The 22,442-nt window shown below is 37.2% G+C and overlaps 2 protein-coding genes across 3 annotated transcripts; one reads left to right on the top strand and one right to left on the bottom strand.

Moving 5' to 3' along the window:
• Window positions 1-5,901: 5,901 nt before the first annotated feature.
• Window positions 5,902-18,854, top strand: LOC107824188 (uncharacterized). 2 transcript variants are annotated; one of them, XM_075233338.1, is made up of 11 exons: window positions 5,902-6,044; window positions 14,434-15,260; window positions 15,365-15,568; window positions 15,758-15,890; window positions 15,973-16,078; window positions 16,167-16,247; window positions 16,364-16,444; window positions 16,518-16,914; window positions 17,017-17,143; window positions 17,812-18,350; window positions 18,436-18,854. In XM_075233338.1, the coding sequence occupies exons 3-11, from the start codon at window positions 15,429-15,431 to the stop codon at window positions 18,680-18,682; spliced, it is 1,851 nt and encodes a 616-aa protein (XP_075089439.1). In that variant the 5' UTR covers window positions 5,902-6,044; window positions 14,434-15,260; window positions 15,365-15,428; the 3' UTR covers window positions 18,683-18,854. The 2 variants fall into 2 exon arrangements, with proteins under 2 accessions (XP_075089439.1, XP_075089440.1); XM_075233339.1 differs by having other exon boundaries at window positions 5,939-6,044; window positions 16,379-16,444.
• Window positions 18,855-19,371: 517 nt separating this feature from the next.
• Window positions 19,372-22,201, bottom strand: LOC142170402 (uncharacterized). The gene is made up of 5 exons (XM_075232302.1): window positions 21,856-22,201; window positions 21,515-21,683; window positions 20,801-21,329; window positions 20,019-20,615; window positions 19,372-19,815 (listed from the first exon to the last, which is right to left on the bottom strand). Exons 1-5 carry the CDS (start codon window positions 22,199-22,201, stop codon window positions 19,372-19,374), a joined length of 2,085 nt encoding a protein of 694 aa, XP_075088403.1.
• Between the last annotated feature and the right edge of the window lie 241 nt (window positions 22,202-22,442).

Genomic DNA, 22,442 nt, shown 5'->3' with positions numbered 1-22,442 from the left:
GGATGATAGGCCTGAGTAGCGGTACCTGGATCTGCACATGAAAAACATGCGCAGAAGAGGCATGAGTACACCACAGCGGTACTCAATAAGTGTCAAGCCTAACCTCGGTTGGTTAGTGACGAGGAAGGTCAGGGCCCTACTGAGATTAAACAAATATAAAGATGACAGGATAAGATAAGCAGTACAGTTGAGAATCTACATTAAGAATCTATACAGGATAATAAGAGTACAATAACAGGAACAGAGATGAAGGCAAACCACAAGGAAGTACCACTCATAACAAGGATGATAACCAGGGATCTCTTGGTATCCCGAGGATCTCTTGGTATCCTCAATGTATATGCTAGGGATCGCTTGGTATCCCGAGGATCTCTTGGTATCCTCAATATATGCTAGGGATCTCTCGGTATCCCGAGGATCTCTTGGTATCCTCAATATATCCCGAGGATCTCTTGGTATCCTTAATATACGTGCCAGGGATCTCTTGGTATCCCGCACCTCAGTTCAGATCATAAATACATACAGGAGATCTCCTGGGATGCCATCTCGTAGTCCCAAAGTAAAAACACACAGCATCAACACAAGAATATACAATTAAGCTAAATTTCATACCAAGTAAACAGTTAATTCTAGCCTAACATGCTTAACGTAATGCAATTAAAGCAGTTTAAGCAAATAGGCAATTAAGTCAACTAAACATGTTTTTCTAAACTTGCAACAGGCTAAATTCACAAGTAGAATAAAATAGGAAAAAGAACTCAATTGAAATACTTAAGGAAAAACTGGATTTTCAACAATTAGCTCAAGTATGCGCCCGTTACCTCACGTACAAGGCATTCTAATTATCAAATATATCATATCCAAAGGAGAAGGTCTCCCACACAAGATTTGACAAGCCACTTTCCTCGAACCCGCTCAAAAATCAACCGGAAACCATGCTCTTGCCACGAGTAGTCGACTCCAAATGGCTCAAATCTATTCAATTCAATTGCATAATGTAAATAACACTTCAAGTAACATATTCTACAATTAAATTATATGATAATACGCGAAATTATGTAAAATGAACAAAATGCCCCTCGGCCCCACGTCTCGGAATCGGGTAAAATTTATATTTTTAGAATCCTCACACTCTCACAAGTCTAACCATATCAAATTTATCCCATTCCGATGTCAAATACCCAATCAAAACCCAATCTCTTAGTCTAAGAACTTTTCCCCCAATCTCTATCAAAATTTCTAAATTAAAAGATGGATTTAAGTGTAGATTCATGGAAATTAGTCTAAACCGAGTAGGAATCACTTACCCAAATTGCCCAGGTGAAAAGTTCTTCAAAAATTGCAATCTCCCGAGCTCCCAAGTCCAAAATATGAATTACTGTCTAAACCCTCGATTTTGGGTTTTAAATTCTGCCTAGGTGTTTTGTTCGTGGCGATTGCGAAAGGTGACTTGTGATCGCGAAGATTAAAAGTTGATGGCTCCTGAACTAGTCTACGTGAACACGATATGGGGCACGTGAATGGAAAGAAGGAACGGGCAGGCTTACGCATTCGCGGACAAGGCCATGCGAACGTGAAAGGAAAAAGGCTACTGAAGCACCGACTCCTAGTTCTACTATGCGAACGCGAAAAGGGAAATGCGAACGCGAAGGAGGAAGGGACAGACTTCCACGATCGCGAAGAAAAATTTAATCACCCTCCGAAATTACACTACGAGAATGTGTAGGGGAGGTCACGAACGCGATTAAGGAAACCAGATACCAGATTTTTCTGCAACTCTACAAGTTCCAAAATGACCCGTTGAGCATCCAAAACACACCCGAGGCCCCCGTGACCTCAACTAAACCATCCAACCAATCCTAAAAAATCATTCAAACTTGTTCCAACCTTCTGAACGCTCAAAACAACATCAAAACACCTACTTTTCATCGGATTCAAGCTTAAAAATTCCAAAAATTCTAAAAACGCACTTTCGATCAAAAAGTCTATCAAACCTCGTCCGAATGACCTGAAATTTTGCACACACATCATATTCAACACTATGGAGATACTACAACTTCTGAAATTCCATTCCGACTCTCGGATCAAAATCTCACTATCGAACCGGAAACTTCAAAAATTCAACTTTTGCCATTTCAAGCCTAAATTAGCTACGGACCTCCAAAACACAATTCAAACATGCTCCTAACCCCGAAATTACTCAACAGAGCTAACAGAACCATCGAATTTCCATTCCTAGGTCGTCTTCATACTGTTCCAACTGCGGTCAACTTTCCAACACTTAAGCTCTCATTTAGGGACTAAGTGTCCCAAAACTCTCTGAAACTCAAAACCGAACATCCCGGCAAATCAAAATAGCAAAAATAAACTTGGGAAAAGTAGTCAATAGGGGATCAAGGCATTAATTCTTAAGACAACCGACTGGGCCATCACAACAGCTTGGCTCGAACAGATATGATTACGAAGCTCGAGACTGAGCTCTCGAAGATAAAGGCCGAGGTTGTGGATGCCCGAGCTGAAGCTGTAATGAGCCGAACTAAGGCTGATAAAGAAGAAACCTTGCATCTTTGTTTCTCCTGCATTTCTTTTTGCCTTGATTTTAGCCAGATAAATTGGTCTTTGAGCTGAGGGGAATCCTTAGATTCACGGCATGACATTGAGGCTCATTGTGCTGTCCCGTCAGCTCTTACGCGCTTTTGCTCTTAGGCATATTTAGGCTAATTATTTTGCGCTCAGTCCCCGAGTCGAGCATCGACTCGAGCTTATTTGACCCTCAAGTTGCCAAATTTTAGGCTGGCAATAGTGGCTCTTATGCTTTTGGTCAATGCAACCTTTTAGTGTATGTGGGCTGGCGACAATGGCTCTTACGCTTTTGCCCTTAGGCATATTTAGTTAATTATTATGGGTTCAGTCTCTGAATCGGGTTACGACTCGAGCTCATTCAACCCTCAAGTTTTCAAATTGCAAGCTGACTCTTAGCCTCTTACGCATTGGGTCGGTACGATCTTTTATACATGTGGGCTGGCGGCAGTGGCTCTTATGCCTTGGGTCGATGCGACCTTTTATATATGTGGGCTGGCGACACTGGCTCTTATGCCTTGGGTCGATGCGACCTTTTATGTAGGCTTTATTTTTCCCTCGATAAGGATTTTTGAAATAGTATTTGCCTGACTCTTCGACGGTTTAATAAAAAACCTCAATTATAAGTTGTTATACGGTGATGAACGAGCACCTCGAGAGGTTTGGCTCGGAGGCTAAGTATCTCGAAGCTAGTGTGTAGGAGCTGACGTGGTCGAAGCTCTTTTTCCTATGTCGAGGATAATTGAAGGCCAAAGTATATTCGAAGTAATTGAAGGCCTGTGATTTATAACGACGGTCGGGCATCCCCGAGTCGCGTTAGTTTGGCTGGTACAGCCTTGTGACCGGAGTCATTTGTGTTCGGCCGGAGCCTTTAAGTACCGAGTGAAGTAGTTTCGGCATCTATATCAAGGAAATGCCTTTTATAGGTCTTACAAGTTTGATATATAGCCGAAACTTTGAGATCGAGTTTATGCCTTTAGTAAGGTCTTACAAGTTTTTCATGCCTTTGAGGTCTTACATTTTTGGATACTTGGTACAAGTATTGTTCATCCCTTGCTTGAGGTCTTACAGATGTTGTTGTTTCCTTATGTAGGTATTACGAGACCAAGGCTGCCCACATGTGGCCTTACAGCATCGGATTTGATAAATCAATAGAGATGGCAATTGACGACAGTCCCCGAGTCATCGAGGGTTTCTTGGCTTGAGAGCCATTACCTGTAGACTCGGTATTACCTTATTGAGGGCTTATAATTTTGGAGTTCCCGGCCCGGAGGTCATGTGGTTTTGAGTATTTGATGCCAGTCCCCGAGTGTTCGGGATATTTTTGACTCTGGAGCCACTTTGTGATCTTGATGTTGCCTTATTGAGGGCTTATGAGTTAGGAGCTCCGACCCGGAGGTAGAATTATTTTATTTAGTTGTTTCCAGTCCCCGAGCGTTCGGGGCGCCTTTCGGCTTTGGGGCCATTTTTTGCAAAAATGTCGAGCTTCCTTGAAATGCAAAATGCTTTTGGGAAGTATTCTTTGATTAGCTGGTACAAGTATACATGTTTTTTTGCTATTGTGGGCTCAGTTGTTCTATGCTGAAATGGTTCGTTCGACCGTTTGGCCCAGTACATTGCTTTTCTGTTGAGCCCCCGTTTGGCATATCTTGGCTTCTCCGAATAGGTGACCTTGGGGGGGATGGCCCCCAGCATTTGAGGTTGGTTGCAAAAGAAGCCTTAAATACTTGTTGGATCTTTCTTAGGTAGCATATAGATGTTGCCTCGTTAAAAACCTTGCTGGAAAATCCTTTTTAGGATAAAAACCCGATCAAAGGAAAAGAGTGCAACGCATGATTTTTGAAACCTAAGGCCTTCGAGTTGGAGAGTGCTTTGGCCATTCCGATCAGATACCTATGCTCAGATCAGCGTAGAATATAATTGAAAGAGAGAGGATACGGTCATACCTTAGCATATAGTGTGCTGGCGATGTTTCGGGCCTTGATACGTTTCGGTCGCCTATGATGCGGATGTGGTATGGTTCCCCGCTTTGCTAAGTCGGGGATAACCAGGAGTGTAGTTTGTTATTTCTATTTTACTATTTGCTTATCATTTGGCTCCTTCGAAGGTGGAGGTACCAGTGCCGGGGCCACATCGTGTACCGCGAACATTTCTTTCGTCGCATGCTATTCCCCGTAGACGGTCTTAATCCCATCCTTAGTGGGGAATTTCATTATTTGATGGAGGGTGGATGGTACTGCACTCTTGCAGTGTATCCACGGCCTTCCGACCAAGGCATTGTACCCATGTCTCCCTCGATGACATGGAATTTGGCATTTTGGATTGTGTCGGCCACATTGACAGGAAGGGTGATTTCCCCTTTTGTTGTTTCGCTCGCCATGTTGAATCCGTTGAGGACTCGAGAGGTGTGTATGATTTGGTCAAGCAGTCCGAGCTGCTCTACCACCCTCAACCTGATAATGTTGGCCGGGCTGCCTGGATCCACAAGTACACGTTTAATCTGAAATGTATTTACAAGAAAAGAGATTACCAGTGCATCGTTGTGGGGCTGACACAAGGTCTCGATGTCCTCGTCGCTGAATGTGAGGTCATCCTCGGGTATGTAATCCTGAGTTCGCTTTTCTCTGGTGATGGATATTTTTGTTCTTCTCATCATGGGATCTTGTGGGGCATTGATACCTCCCAAGATCATGTAGATGACATATTGTGGCTCATTCGTTTCGTTTTTCTTGGCCGCCTCTCTTTCCCGGAACTGGTTTTTAGCCAGATCATTGAGGAATTATCGGAGGTGACCTTTACTGAGTAGTCTGGCCACTTCCTCTCGGAGCTGGTGGCAATCCTCGATCCTATGGCCGTGTGTGTTGTGAAACTCACAAACTAAGTTATGATTTCTTTGCGAAGGATTTGATTGCATAGGCTTGGCCACCTGGCGTTTCTGATTTTACTGATGGCACTACTAGAAATTTGTCCTGTTGGGACAGTTCATTGGCGACGGTTATAAAACAGTTACATTAGATATCTATGGTGACAACTAAAACCGTTCCATAATTATCCTAGTGTTGTTGGAACAAATACAAAAATGAATCGTCATAATAGAGATATAATCGTCGCAATAGTATTCTCTATTGTAACGCTTGTCGTATTCGCCACAGTAGGTTCCTCTATGGTGACGGTTATCTGAAAAAATAAGTTATTTGGACGCTTCTTATTTTCCCTCCTCCAATTTAATGAACCTGCCACATCTTTTTCCCTCTTCCAATTTAATGAATCTGCCACATCTCTTATTTTTATTATTTTTTAAAACCCTAAAATAATATGTGAGGCCACTACATCGACTAAAACCCCTAACCCCTATTTCTCTCATCTCCTTCTTTCACATAGCTAGCTCTAACTAGAGAACCCACTGAGAAATCCCACATAACTCTGGCCAGCGTGATGGTTTATTTTGCAGGTTTCCCCTTCTGGTAGGTCACAATTTTTTTTAATTTTTTTCTCTTTTTACTTCTTTCTCCCCGCCTTCAATTGTGATTGTAGTAGGAATTTCATTCTTTAATCCCTAAACAATTATCTAAAAATTCAATCTTGGTTACTGATTTCTTGCATTTTGCTTTAATTTTATGGATAATCTTGTTGAATATTTGAAATCAAAATAAGTAGAAATATGGGTCTATTTCTTTATTTTTAATTTTGGGCTGCTATTCAATATGGGTAAACATTTCTCATGGCTGTGATAATTTTTCTTGAATCTTGTTGCTAGTATATTTCTTTTGAAAGTTTTAAGCTTTAAGTTATGGAAGACTACTCCGATATTTATCTTGTATTTTTAATTTTTGGTGGGTTGGAGAGTATGGTTTGGATTCTTAATTAATTTGCTCAGACCTGTAGGTGTGAGGTGTGTTTCTACATTTTCTATATTTAATTGTGGCCTTTTTGTTATAAGACAATTATTTCATAGAACATTGGAGATATATTCTTATTTATTTGCTATTACATCTCTTGAACAGTTAGGTTTCATTTAATCTCGTTATTTGGGTAAAAAATTACAATTTGATTAATTATTTTATTTATTCCAGAAGCTTTGATCCATCACTAGTTTTTCAATTTGTAATTTTTTAATTTAATTATAATCTTAAGTGGCCTCTTTGAATAGTCTCTTGAACCTTTATGGCTGAATAATGAGAATCGAGAAGTAATTATAAGTTATATTGAATTGTGTTTGTGCACTGTCAAAAATTCAATTCTTTAACTTTCTAGGTATCTTTCTGAAATTTTGCTTCCATTTTCTGCTACTTATAATTTTTGCAAAATTCTTGGGTTTTTTGATTAATTTTCTCATAAGTTGAGCAAAATGGTGCTATGAATAAGTATCAGTTTATAAGTTTAACTTGATCTGGCTGTTAATCTTTTTTTTTTGATAATTGGTTACGGAATCCTCAAGTTGATAATTCGTCTAGGGGAGCTTTCGAAGTTTCTGTTATTGGATTACATGTTAAATTAAAATCTTCTTTCTTTGATGCTCAGTTGACCTAATTTTATAATGTGATAATTAAAGTTGTTAAGTTTAGTTAATCTGTTGTGTGTACAAACTATGCTTTGAGAAGAGAATGAATTTATTGTGTGATTCAAAACCCTTGTGTTCTGAATAGCTAGGTATAATGAGATGACTTAAGTCATTGGTGCTCTTTTGTGTTGTGTATACCAAATAAAATAGGTAATAGACTAATTTGTCTTCATTCTACGGTTCATTCAGTCAAGTCAGAGTGAAGATTCTTCTTTGTTAAATTTTGTGGTGCTATAGTGTTATATGGTTGTGTTATGGTTTTTCAATGCTTTGCAAGATCATACTTTCTAGTATGGCTCAAAATATGTTATATCTACCATTCATCTTAATAAGTAAAATAAATCTGCCTAAATTCTAAGTATAGAAAATGAGTATCCAATGCAAGACATTGTTTCTTTTCTTCTGCTTCTTAGCTTCATGATTTGCTTTTGGTGTTATATAGGATATTCAATAGTTAATGGATAATGGAGATAAAAGTTGGATGGGTCTCCGAAGATCAACGGAGGAGTACATCCGTGGAGTGAACTATTTTCTTGACAAGGCATTTGAACGAGCTGCCCAAGGAAATAAAATATTATGCCCTTTCAAAAATGCGTTAACTATTATTGGCATTATAGAAATGTAGTGGAGGATCACTTGGTTGCTTATGGGTTTGTTACTGGATACACCAAATGGGGTTTTCACGGGAAAGCTTTTCCTCAAGAAATACTCTACGGTCAAGCAACGATGAGGATGATTCTAACATGCATGACGATATTGATGGACTACTTCATGATACTTTTCGAAATATAGAGCGTGACTTGAGATGTGAAGAAGAAGCGAGAGAGGGACCATCTGAAGATGCAAAGAAATTTTTTAAATTACTGGAGGAAGGGAAGGAAGAGTTATACCCGGGGTGTGAGAATTTCTCTAAATTAAAGTTGTACTCCGACAAGCGAGGTGCCTCCGTTGGCCCCTGGCATCTCTGATTTTACTGATGGCCTGGCGAACACGATGTCTGATATATTTACGTTGAAGTTGTACTCCGACAAGCGAGGTGCCTCCATTGGCCACGTGTTCTTGTCGAATCCGGCTCTATTGATGAGTCCCCTAGGGTTTTGGCCTCGGTCCATCCTTCGATCATTGCAAGGTATGTTACACCTCGGGGTGTTTCTCCTGTCATCGGTGTATGGCTGGTACCTTTCCTTGTTTGGCTTTGGCTCCTTCGCCAAAAGCCTGCTTGGGTATACCGAGCCCGAGGGGGCTCCTAGTTGGTCATCCTCGGCCCTGATTTTTGATTGATATCGGTTGCGAACATCCGACCAGGTCACGGCGGGATATTTGATCAGGTTCTGTTTCAGTTGCTTTGAAGCCACCGAGCTTCGCTCATTCAGACCTTAAGTGAAGCCATGTGTTGCCGAGTCGTCGGAGACTGGTGGTAGTTCCATCCATTCCATTTGAAAGCGAGATACGAACTCTCGCAGTATCTCGTTCTCCCTCTGCTTGATTTTGAAGACGTCAGACTTCCTTGTTGCTACTTTGATGGCACCAGCATGTGCCCTTATAAAGGAATCTGCCAGCATGGCAAATGAGTCTATGGAGTTAGGAACTAGGTTGTGATACCACATCGTGGCCCCCTTCGAGAGTGTTTCCCTGAACTTCTTTAGTAAGACAGACTCGATCTCGTCGTCCTTTATGTTGTTGCCCTTCACTGCGCAAGTGTAAGCAGTAACGTTCTCTTTGGGGTCTGAGGTCCCGTTGTATTTTGGAAGGTCTAGCATTCTTAACTTCTTTGGAATGGGTTTTGGAGCCGCTTCCTCTGGGAACGGACTTTGTATGAACTTCATCGAATCCACACTTTTCATGATCAGGGGTGAACCCGAAATTTGGTCGACATTGGAGTTGTAGGTCTCGACCTTTTTCTATTGGCTTCTATCTTCTTCTCGCCCGATTCGTTCCTCTTTGTGAGGTCTTCGAGCATCTTTACGATGGCGAGATCGGCTACCAACTCGTTGTTGCTTGACCTCTCTGGTACCTGCTCGGCCCGGGGAGCCGTTCCCGGCACTACCGTGCTTGGAGTTTTCTGATGACTTAGCAATTGAGTAATCGTTAGCTATTGTGCCTGCAAAATTTCAAAAATAACGTGAACGCTAACCTCCCGTTCTTCCCTAGTCGGGGTTTCCTAGGCTTCTTGTTGGTCTCCTTGGTGTATGCTCCTGTTAGTGTGGGAGCTTACATTGATGTGTTGAGCATCGCGTGAGACCGCATCCACGGGAATCAGTTCTAGTGCGTTCTCAGGGTTTCGCAGCGGTACACCAGCACCTGGAACATCTACACCATTTTCTCCGTGGTTCTCAAGATTGTTGTTTACTGAGTCAGACATTTTGACCTGAAACCAAAGATTTTGGACAAGAAAAAGTGTGAAAGATAACTTGCGTTGTGTAGTAAAACCAGCAAGAAAATAATCACTATTATTTTTAGCCTCGCGTTGGGCGCCAACCTGTTTACCGTGAAAATGGTAATAACAATTAAATTTGATTTAGTGGTTCTAAAAATATGCGATCTATTTTTATGTTAGTTGTTAGACAGTTGATGCTATGTGAAAGACTTAGAAAATGAGATAAGAGCTTAGAAACGGGATGTTAATCAAACCGAATCGCTATCAATTGGGGCCTCGAGCTTGCATATTCGAGGGCCTCGGGGTCGAGTCTAAAGCTCGGCTAGGAGCTATCGAAGGCGGTCGATGGTTACTAAAAGTTATAAATAAATCAAAGGCGGCTCTTTATGGCCAATAATAAGCAATAAATGATGAACAATAAATAGAACACTATAAATATGAGCAATAAATAAGATAACGGAACGAAGAGAATGTGTTAGAGAGCAGAGAGAATGTTCTAGTATATTTTGTATGGAGCAACAAATGTTTACAAGATGACAAGGGTCCCCTTTATATAAGAGGGAGAATCCCAACATAGTACAAGTGCATTTATTACAAAGATATGGAGATGTGACACCTAGTTAATGCCATGATACGGGCTCAGACTAGCATGACAGATTTTGTCGGTTCTAGCTTCACGCCTTGGGAACTCCCCATTTTCTTCCTATAACCATCGGTCTCATACTGTCCCAAGGTCGAGCGTCGATGACCCTCGAGGGATGAAACTTGATCGTGATTTCAAGCCTTCGAGGCGTCATAACGATGGAAAATTGGACCCTTCTATTTTACCGTATACGTATAGACATGTATTAAGTAGAGAAATATGCTAAAATTACCACAAATAGAGCAAGATAACAAGAACAGAACATGAACTATATGTCCAGCAGAAGCATATTGGAATTTGAAACACTAACCACACAGACATATAACAGTGAGATAACAAGGACTAAAGCATACTAGTGGAAAGTAAACTGGAAACATATAGTAAACAGAACATCTCGAGGTTCAAAATAAGCTAATCATATAAGTAACATGGAATAAGAACTACATCATAGTAGTTGAAAAAGAAATGGTCAGGAAACAGATATCAAAATAGAAGCATGTTGATGTCTATAGCAAACTGACTACATAGCATATAGAATAGAACATGATAACAGAAATTGAGGCATAACAGTTAAGGAGACAGCAAACAAGAAGGTGAAGGCAAGTGGAATCCAAGAGTCTAGCCTTGGATTTCAGCTGGCTAGACAGTGCAGCAAATCAAAGAACTTAAATTGTGTAAGTGTGTAAGTGAGAGTTCGTGTGTATCAGTGTGTGCTTATAAGCATATGTGTGTGTGTAGATGTTTTTCTGTTTTTGAAATCAGAATGGTGCAGGATTATATAGCATTCTGCAGCATAAACAAATAAGGCAGGAAAATCAAGAGTTCACAATAAGGCATGCAACATCAATTAATCAATCAATTAGGGTTAGACCCAATCAATAAATAAGATAGAATCCAGGAATATCATTTAAATTAGGGAGAATCAACACGAAATCGGTCAGCAAACATGATTGAAGTTAAATAAGGTAAGCAATAAGTCTAAAGACCCTTTATAGGTCGGTCAAAACAATCAATATCCAAAAATTAGGATAGTAGCATAATTAAGGAAGACAATACCAATTACGAGTCACCTATAAGGAAATAATAAATAAAAATCTCATAGAGATACCAATATTAAAAGAAAATATAATTTCAAAACCTGATTAGGCAAATAAATCAATTAATCAGTTCATTTGATAGAACCGAAGTGAGCGGGCAAGAATAGTGAGATAAATGGTCGAATAACGGAAAACTTTAAACATATCGAAACGCAGAGATGAAACATCAAACAAAGAAATTAGTCGAACAGTAAAGAAGAAAGGCCGGAGTTGAGCTTTTAGGCATTTTAAAACATTTACAGAAACTTAAAAAAGATGAAACCCTAGTTTTTTAGGGAAAAAGTGAAATCGGTAGATAATAGTGGTAAAAACAGAGTAATCTTAAAGGAAAATATTAAACAAACTCCAAATACTTCAAATCCAAAGAGATCTCAGCCTATTTGGCCAGAAATGGTTAGGTTTGTGCGAAAATAAACAGAGGTAGAAAAATCAATTCTTAGACCGGAGATTTGAAGCCATGAAAACACGAAAATGATAATACTCACAAACAATGGGTGAATACAGATGGATTCATCAAGAAACTAAGGGATTTGAACCAAGTCTATTCAAATCTCTTTGAGACTCCGTCAAATAACATGGAAATCAAACAAACAGTAGAGATAGGAGGCCGGATAGGGCCCAAGATCGAAGAGAAACCCTATGGATTGAAGGGGTTCAGGTGACGACAGGCTAGGGTTAGGGGAAGGTTGAGAGAGAAGAGAGGAGGAAGGGATTCAGGGGTGGCGGGATTTGGGAAGTGATTAGGTTTAGGGGGTTAGGGATTAATTAAAAAGGGAAATGGATCCTGGACCGTTGATCTTCTGAGATCAACGGCCAGGATTTCATCTGGGTTAGGGCGGGTTATTGGAAATTAGCTTATGGGTTATGATTTAATTGGGCTGGGGTAGTAATTTAGGCCAGGTCCGAAAAGAAATCAAATTAAAAGAGGCTATTTGTTGAATATCCAATTAATTTAATAAAATAATTTATGAAAATAGCTAATAAATGATAAAAATGATATTTATACATAAAAATGATTCAAAATAATTACTTAATATTATAAAAATATAAAAGATTATTTTCTTGTAGAAATAAAGTAATTATGCACATATGGGCTATTATTGCAAAGATGTGCAATTCTAGCTTGAAAAATGCAAATGTAATTATAAAAAATACAATTAAAATATTTAAGCACTATTTGGGCATAACTGATGAATTTAGATGATTAAATCATCATAAAATTATGAGGGATAATTATTGGATATTTTTATAATAAAGATGCAAAAATAAATTGATTTAAAGCCTCTAAAATTATAAAAAAAATTATTGAAATACTTGTGCATGTTTGTAAATGCATGTGCACTATTTTAAAAATATATATACAAATTAAAAAGAGATTTTTACCTATTTATACCATATATCAAACCTTATTACCTTCATTGTTTAAGGATTGTGTTAATTATATTTAAGCATACCAAATTACCATTTATATACCATAATTCAAATTAAGGGTATAATTATTCCTTCATTTATTGTAGGCGTGATTGTAGGACCGTATTTTCACGTTATTTCGTTTACCCGCCTCTCTCTCCTCCCACCCCCCCACACCCCCTACGATTTACCTTCAGTTAATTCCCCCCACCCCCACGATTTACCTTCAGTTTTTCCCCCATTCTCGTACAATCTCTTCTCACCCACAATTACCATCACTTTCTTCTTCACTTAATTACCTTCAGTTGTATCCCCCACGATTTGAATTCACTTCCATCTTTGTCTTCAACTCCTAAATCATGAAAAAAACCAACACTCCCAAAAAAAATCATCAAAAGTTATATTAGCTGATATTCCAACCTTTGATTTGGGTGTTTTAACACCAAAATCACCACCCAAAAACCCACAATCGATGCATGCAAGTGAACAAACTACTGGTATTTCATCTCCTAGACAAATTCGTGCGGAAATGAGAAGCAAGCATTTGCACGATGTTGATGTTGGTGGAGTTGATAAACTAGTCGAGAAACAACTCAAACGCAAGGGGAAAGAGTTGAGTGTAGATGACGATTTTGTAGATGATTCCCCCAAAGTTCCATCTGTGAAAAAACACAAGGTCTCTCCTTCTTCATCAAAACCAAAAAAGAAGAAACCCTCAACAAAAGTACCAAAATTGGTTCACCAAAAAATTTCAATAAAGGTAAACACTATTTATGTTTCCTCACTGTTTTGTAGTTTGATTTTGGTTGTAAAAATCTGTTGTTCAAGTGTTAATTTAGTGTTCAAGTGTTTTTTGGCCAAATGTGGTATTGTCCTAATTTTGTAGATTATTTGTCGCAATTTTGTAGGTTTAATGGAACTGTGATTATTAGACAGTCTATAACTGTAGTTAGTTTGTAGTTGATTTGTAGTCTGATCGTTAAATTGTAGAGATGGTATTTTTCATTGCAACCTGTATTGCTGCTACATTTAACTTCATTCTAAATACAATTAATCTACATTTTGTGAGTTACTTGAAGTAACTGTTACATTCTGTAGATAATGTTTACACGTGCATTGTTCTTCTTTGATTGTTCAAGTGTATTTTGGTAAAATGTGGTATTGTCCTAATTTTGTAGATTATTTGTCGCAATTTTGTAGGTTTAATGGAACTGTGATTATTAGACAGTCTATAACTGTAGTTAGTTTGTAGTTGATTTGTAGTCTGATCGTTAAATTGTAGAGATGGTATTTTTCATTGCAACCTGTATTGCTGCTACATTTAACTTCATTCTAAATACAATTATTCTACATTTTGTGAGCTACTTGAAGTAACTGTTTTGTAGATTCGTTGTCTCAAATTTGTAGTTTAATTGGAACTGTGACTCTTAGACAGTGTATAAATGTAGTTAGTTTGTAGTTGATGTGTAGTCTGATGGTTAAATTGTAGATATGATATTTTTTATTGTAGCCTGTATAGCTCATATATTTAACTTCATTCTAACTACAGTTAATCTACATTTATGTGAGATACTTGAAGTAACTGTTACATCCTGTAGATAATGTTTACACGTGCATTGTTCTTCTGTTATTGTTTTGTAGTTACAGGTGTGGGTAGGCTATTCTTCTTCTAGTTATATTTTGTATTTGTCATGTAGTTATATGTAGATTACTGCTTCCTTTTTATGCAAACTACTAATGTTCATTAATTTTATATTTTCTACAGAATGGACCTTACTTTGCACAACAAAATGTTGATTATGGTGTGCTTAGATTCCACAGTTTGTGTGATCCTAGCATACCTAGCCAGATACAAGTTTTACTCTCTCCGAATGCTTTAAGGGTTTTCAAAAAAACTTGTTTTGGTTACTTATTAGGTCTCCCCACAATCTGTATGCAAAACCAATCACTTCATCTTCTGATGAAGTATGAATTGACAAAATCTACTGACTCATATTTTTCAGTACTATTTAAGGGTGAAAATTTGAATTTTTCCTTGAGAGAATTTGGGTTGATAACTGGTCTTAATTGTGTGAATAAGTTTTCAGAATATGGTTACACTTCCACCTATGTTAGCCCTTTAATGAATACATATTTTTCGAACAAAGAAAGGGTTGAGAAATGGCATTTGAAAAATGTAGTGACTAAAAAGCATGGGCAAATGATGTGGATGCGGTGAAGTTGTGCATTCTTTATATGTTGGAATTTTTTGTTTGTCCTTCTGATAAAGACCATGTGACTTTCATAGACAAGTTTATGTTCTTTCTAATAGAGTCTGGTAATTTTGAGTCATACCCATGGGGTATCAAATCCTTCAAGCAGGTTATTGAATCTGTCCGACATCGTCTTAATCCCCATGTACATTCTTATCTGATACGGGGATGCTCATTAGCCTTGCAAGTGTGGCTATATGAGTGTTGCTCGTCCGTCAGCACCGAGCTTGCTACGAGATGTTCTGAATCTATACCTCGCATTTTAAGATGGTCAGCTACAAAGGGGCAGATTTGGTTAACTGCAATTGAAGAGAAGATGATCAAGCCTGAGTGGATCAAGGTATTTTTTTCCACTTTTGTATGATGCTACAATTACATTCATAATAACTACATTGAATCTACATTTTTTTGTCACTTGAATTAACTGTTATTTTCATCATTCAGTTCACAAACATGATTGAATCTGGAGAAGAGCTTGGAGTGCTTAATCTGCCAGACAAGATTCAATATGAAGATGAACATGGTGCTCAACCATCACATGTTCCAACTGCTGCTTCTCCATCATTTGAGCCCAAATATACAGATTGTCAAGAGGACATTGAATCTGTCAGTAGCAAGCTCAGGAAGTTGGAAAAGGGGATTGTGCAGGTATTATGAATAACTACAATATATTGACATAATTTGCTACATTTTGACTTCATTAATTAACAATTATAGTATGTTATACATTGTAGTTAATTTGTGGTATAAATCTATAACAATTATAGTTTGTTGAATTGTAGTGTAACTGTAGCAGTTAGAATAAGATTACCAACTAATTATATATTTAATTTTTAGGTTTGATGGAAAGTTAGATGCCTTTAGGAAGGCGGTTTTTGAAGAACTCTCAAGCCTTCGAGAGCTCATAGATCAATCTTTGAAGAGTGTTATGAATGTGATAAACAAGAGGTTTGATTTGGACGAGTCAAAGGTAAGAATTTACATATAATTTTGTACTAAGACTAATTAAGACATATGAATAAAGTAGTCTCAAATATTCCCCAAAATTGTAGTTTGCTGGTAGTTCAACAAAAAATAATTACCAACATCAAGGAGAGAACAACCAGCAATTCCAGTTCAATGCTGGTGATCAACTGCATGGAAGCACAAGCAATACAGGTATCTACAAAATTCCTACATACATATCTACAAATTTCAAGACAGCATTATTTAATTATACTAATCATTTTTTTACTATGTGTTGCAGCTACAATTTCTCCAGAACATTTTCAACCACATGTTGACTTATATCCTGACTTCCAAGAAGTAGCTGAGGCATATAAAGCAGGTACAGAACCATTCCTTCATTACAATAAGGTTTTTATGCAAAATTTTAATAATTTACACCTTAACTACATATTCCTACATATATCTACAATTCTCATTTCCAATTATTCATTCAAGCTGAAGTTTCAGCAGAACATCTACAAGGAAATATTGAGGAAGAACCAGTAATTGATGAAGTAGCTGAGGCACAACAAGCAGGTAATATATTCTCTATATTCTCTATAACTCCATAATACTGTTCATATCTACATAGATCTACACTTATCTACAGAAGGTGAAGTTCCACAGTCGCCAATTCACGGTGTGACTGTGACTGAAGTTGTTCCTGAAGGCATTGATAAAAAAGTTGTTCCTGAAGGCATTGAAAACAAAGGTTTGACATTGGATGACTTTGAGCTGCCAGAAAACTTATCACAGTTGGTCATGTATAGCGAGCCCATACCAGATGAATCAACCCCTGTTCATCCCGGTAGAACCAGGCAACCGGGAAAACATGCACGATCACCTTTCACATCTTTGTATAGTTCTGGAGGCAGCACATCTGGCGGACCTAAATTTTTTTACCTCAAGCACCCCTTCATAAGTGTCATAGGTGAAAATGTAGATCCTGAATTGACAGAAAGGTTCACCAACTGGTTATACATTCGTAGTGATAAAGTATCTAGGAGGTATGAATGCTTCATTTTACACTGTCTGTTCACCATTTTTATACTTTAAAATTGTAATTCATTTTGTCAATTTTTGTATTTGATATTTTTTTGTTATTACAGGAGGAAATATTACTTTTCCAAGAAGGATAACCAAATCAAGCCTTGGTTGGATTTTGGTTGTGAAAAGATTGATAAGAAGGACTGGTTTTATGCCCTTGCTCACCCCAGACAAGTCATCAATAACACAGTAAGTATAAAGAACAGAATCATTCACAATATATGTTTTGTCTTCAGCTGTGTAGTGTAATTGTAGTTTATTTTTCAGCTATGATGTGTAATTGTAGTAATATTGTAGACAACATATATATGTTACTATATTTATGTCTCAGCTGTGAAATTTTGCTTTTTATGGACCTTATGTATCATATGTGATGATGATTATATGTACAAACTGGAATTTTGGTACTTTTGACTGACTTGGAATCTCTGTGTACCACAACTGTAGTTACCTTGTAGTAGTATTGTAGAGCTTGTGATTGTGCCTATTAATATTAACTGTAGGTTGAACTTGCTGATTATTGGGACCTTAAGTTAGGTGGTATGTTTCATTTGTTCCTCTGTATAGTGAATAAATGTAGACAGTGCATAAATATAGTTAATGTGTAGTTGTTTTGTAGTCTGATGGGTCAATTGTACATATAGTACTTGTTCATTATGGTTCATACAAACTACAATTAAATTACATTTTGTGAGGTACTTGGACTAACTGTTATATTTCTGTAGTTATAGTGTAGCTAATTTGCAGCAATCTGTTAGAGTTTTTAATAAATTCAAATTGTAGTTAATCTATAGCTGTTTTGTAGACAAGTGTGGTTACACCGTACCTTATTGTATATGTTTATTCTATTTTGGCAGCAAATTGATGTTATTATGTATTATCTGCGAAAAAGAGGTAAATATGGCCCCAACAATAATACTAGGTTCACAACCACGGATTGCTTGTTCAAGACAAAGATTGAAAGAATCTATGACAAGTTCATAAGTTCTCCACCGGAACAAATGTATTCGGTTGTTAAACCCGAGGATGATGTTGGAGAATATATTCTTGGGTACAGAATTCTTGCTAATGTTGCCTGGGATCTTGTTGACTATGTGCTCATACCTGTGAACCTTGTAGAGAACTCTCATTGGTTGTTGCTAGTTTTTGACATAAAGGACAGACAACTTTATGTTTATGATTCCATGGTGAGAGCAAACCGTCATAAAACAGTTGAGACATTGGTTGACAAGTTTTCAATCATTATCCATCTGTATTTGTCATGCACTGGTTTCTATGGTAAACGTAAAGACATTAACTTCAAGACCACAAAGGCATACATCGAGAAACCAGTTACGGACCCTCTCGACATACAATGGATGGTTGCTGAGATTCCACAACAAAAGGAAGGCTCAGTGTAAAAAAATAATCTCCCTTTCTATATGTTTAATTATTTTATTTTAATCATTTGTTATATAATGAAAAATTCTCATCTTATGCAGCGATTGTGGTGTATTTGTGGCTGTATTTGCGGAGTATGTTAGCCTTGGAGATTTGGCAATCCCAAAGGAAGATCTTTCTGATATTGACCAACACCGTAGACGCTATGGAGCTCTACTGTGGGACTATGCAACAAAGAAACAAGAAGATGGGTCAATCAGTGAGAGTGAGGTTACTGGCAGGCTAGCAAGGAGGAAGGGTGCTCCGGCAAAAAACAAGAGGACTAGAGTGCAACGAAAGAAGAAATAAACTATTGTGTTCCTAGTTTGGTCTGTGAAATTTGGTAGTTGAATTGGAAAACAATGTAGGAAATATGTCGTTTTGGTTTTCTACAACACTTTTTGTTGATTACATTATACTCGAGTACTCTGATTATATTTTTACAGCAACAGCTTTGTCTTACAATTTGACTTTAATCTTCAAGTTATTTTTATAAATACATTCAAGTGCCAAGTAATATCTGTATATAACTGTCATTTGTTACACAACATAAAGATAAAATAAATATAGGAATCATATAAATAATTTAGCCATCTTTTATCAACAAGGTTTATCAAAAAAATTCAATTTATCTACATTTAAACTACGTTAAACTACATTTTAACTACAACTCCTCTACATATGAATAACAGGACCACAGTTCTAACACAGTTAAACTACATATTCACTACAATCTGGATACAATTTACGTTGAATGCATTCTTTATTAATATCAGTTTTTTTGTATACAGTAAATATTAAAGTTTAACTATTCTATAAAAAAAAAAAGACAACTTTAGATGCTTGACAGAATACATAAAAACATAAATAGTGCAGATACACAAATTGATGTTTATACTTCTTATTCATCTTCAAAAACTTAAGCAATTACACAAGAAAATCCGATAATTTGAGCTCACTAACATTTATTTTGAATAACTATTCTAACTACATGATATTCATTTCTTTTTCGGCGCATTCTTGCAAGTTCTTTTGTTATGCCCTTCACCTCCACAATTGCCACATGACACCTTGTATTTCTTTGACTTTATTTCATCAAATGTTTTATATCTTTCCTTGTGAGGTCTCCCTAGTTGCCTTTTATCTCCCGCCGGTGGCTTTATTACCTTATCCAAAATATGTTGTGGCACGTCCCATTTGCCTTCATCAGGAAGAGGATTTACTGGCATTTCATAGGTAAGTAGAAGGCTCTTCCTTGTGTAATATGGAGAGCAATAGTTTTTGTATGTTTCATTCCTATGCCTTAATGCTGTCAAAGCATGCGCACATGGAAGTTCATCAAGTTGGAATTGTCCACAGCTACATTTCTTGTTTTCTAGACACACAATGTACCGCTTCACACCATCTAACACATTATGTATATGATCTGTTGAAGCCCTCACCTACAATTGAAGACCAAACAGAAATAATAATACATCAATCATTAAAATGGATTATCAACAATTTACCTACAAATCAGCAACAAATATATTACAGCTCATCTACAAACTATTATTACCGACAATTTGACTACAGTTTAACTACAATCTGGAAACACTGCAGCTAGTACTTTTTTGATTCTCCTGCACCAAAAAAAATATCTTACCCTTAGTTTCTGAGATAATGTACTGTTGTCTTCCAATTCTTTGTTGTATTTGTGACCAAGGTATGTGAAAGTACCATTTGCCTTCGATAACTTTTCTTTTGTCCAACATTCAAGAAGAGTCCTCATATACTCAAATATATCAAATATTGGCAGCTCTCTTGCATCTTTTGTTACAGCATTCAACGACTCGGCAATGTTTGACGTCATAGTAAAAGTTCTATTCACCGTTGCATGTACTCTTGACCATCTATGATAGCCAATATCATATAGGTAAGACTTTACACGCAGGTCTACCTCTTCAATCTTCAACATCCTTTCATTAAATTCATCCAGAGTGTATGACCGTGCTGTAGCAAAGTACAATTCATGTAATTGTAGATGTCCCTTCTTGAATTTTGACCTTATATTTGTCCATATATGCCACATGCAAGAGTAGTGTGCCATGCCCGGATAGACAACTGATGTTGCCTTCAGTATACTCTCATGCCTATCTGAAAGGTCTTTCACCATATGCCTCCTTGAATTGCTCAAAGAATCACTTCCAAGACGCGTCGTTTTCAGAATCAACCACAGCATATACCAAGGGAAAAATAGTACCTACATTTTTAAGACATAAAATATGATTAAATAACAACTACAATATATATTGAGAATATAGACAAGTTAACTACATTCTTTTATATAACTACAACATAACTACAATTTAACTGCATTTTAAAGACTGTCTACAAAATAAGTACAAAATTATTCCATTATTTACCTGCTGCATCCATGGTGCTTACTGTCAGCATAATCCCCCTGTAGGCTGACTTTAAGAATGTTCCATCAACCACTACTACCGGCCTACAATGTTGCCAACCATTTATTGATGTACAAAGAGCAACAAATGCGTATAAGAAGCAATCATCTGCTGCCTTCTTCAATTTAACAACAGAACAAGGATAATTCTTCTCAAGAATATAAAAATATTTGGGTAATTTGTTGTAGGAGTCACACGGATTCCCTCTCAAAAACTGTAAAGCTTTTTCCTTTGCTCTCCATGCTTGCATGTAGCTTAGGTTCAGTCCATGTTCGGATAACATGTCAGTTTGTATGTCCTTTGGTGTGTAAACAGTCTTAGGATCACAATACTTTGGAACGACCATGCTACCAAGTACTGCTGCAGTACGTTTGCGCTGTATGAATGTTTCGTCCATTAGGCAGCATGTGTGTTGACGGCTGAAACTTCTTATCTTGAACATTGTCGAATCATTAATTGACGTTGCCTTGAAATGCCATTTACAGCTTTCAGCAACACATATAAGCCAGTAGCTACAAAAAGAAATACAATATTTACACAAATTTATGAAAAACTACAATTAACTACAAACTGACTACAATTTATCTACAATTTATAAAACCCACCTATCTTCAATCATACACTGATTTTGCTGATATATTATCCACAAATAACTACATACCTTCTATGACTAAATCTTTTTACTCTGAACTAGAACTTGTGCATCACTGAATAATTCTTCATTGCAGCAGCTACTGTTTGCTTGTCCTGATAAACTTGTCCTTCTTCAATATATGTTTGCGTAGATTCAGTTATTATTTCACTTTGATATTCCTCTATAGCTGGTGAGGATGGAAATTCAAGTAAGTTTAGGGATCCAGACGAACCTGCAAACAATAAATTCATAAATGTAGTTTCTATGTAGATAATTTTGAAAGCAACATTGCTTTATCCTTTTCAGTACTATGTGAGCTTTGTAGTTTAATTGTAGGTAATTGTAGTAATATTGTAGATAACATAGTAACACCATAACTCTCTGCAATGTCGAATCAAACATACCTGCACTGGTGCTTTCATTGTTGATTGCCAATTCCATATTGAAATCTCTTACACTTATACATAAAGGATACGAACCTAAGTTTTTATTCTCCTTTTTGGTTTCCATGTACACACGAACCCCCATATCATTCCTAATCTCCATTGGAGGACAATTCTCGTTCACAATGTATTTGATTTCTATAATTTTATCCGATGTATCAATCGATAATTGTTCTGCAATTGTAGAACTGAGAATTCCGTAGCTTGCATTATCATCTACCACAATGGCATCAACTTCAAAATCTCTAAATCTGCCATAGTTATCCCAATTACCATTCGATTTCAGCATTATTGGGATTTTTGACATGATTTCGTGTAGTTGATAGGAAAAAAGACGAAGAACAGATATAGTTTCGACAATTTGAGTACTGATATCGACGAAGAGCAATTTTGTATTCTACAATTTGTATTGAGCTTCAGTAGCTTGCGATTTTTGAGAATTGTAGTCCCGTGAGAGAAGAGAGATCTCTTTCTGTTGAGGAAGGAGAGAATTACGCAACTGGTGCCTTCATCAGATCTGGTGCCTTCATCAGGAAGAGAGATTTCCT

The sequence above is a fragment of the Nicotiana tabacum genome, chromosome 16 (genome assembly GCF_000715075.1).
Source record: "Nicotiana tabacum cultivar K326 chromosome 16, ASM71507v2, whole genome shotgun sequence".
Classification (NCBI taxonomy): Eukaryota; Viridiplantae; Streptophyta; class Magnoliopsida; order Solanales; family Solanaceae; genus Nicotiana; species Nicotiana tabacum.
This window is presented reverse-complemented; position numbering and strand designations above follow the sequence as displayed.

Excerpts from the sequence above, each read along its gene's own strand:
- LOC107824188 (XM_075233338.1), top strand. The coding sequence starts at position 15,429 with ATGAAGATGAACATGGTGCTCAACCATCACATGTTCCAACTGCTGCTT. Across the intron at positions 16,445-16,517 it reads AGCTGAGGCACAACAAGCAG|AAGGTGAAGTTCCACAGTCG; the intron begins GTAATATATTCT and ends ACTTATCTACAG. Across the intron at positions 16,915-17,016 it reads AGTGATAAAGTATCTAGGAG|GAGGAAATATTACTTTTCCA; the intron begins GTATGAATGCTT and ends TTGTTATTACAG.
- LOC142170402 (XM_075232302.1), bottom strand. The coding sequence starts at position 22,201 with ATGTCAAAAATCCCAATAATGCTGAAATCGAATGGTAATTGGGATAAC. Across the intron at positions 21,330-21,514 it reads AATTATTCAGTGATGCACAA|CTACTGGCTTATATGTGTTG; the intron begins GTTCTAGTTCAG and ends TTCTTTTTGTAG. Across the intron at positions 20,616-20,800 it reads ACAGGGGGATTATGCTGACA|GTACTATTTTTCCCTTGGTA; the intron begins GTAAGCACCATG and ends TTAAAAATGTAG.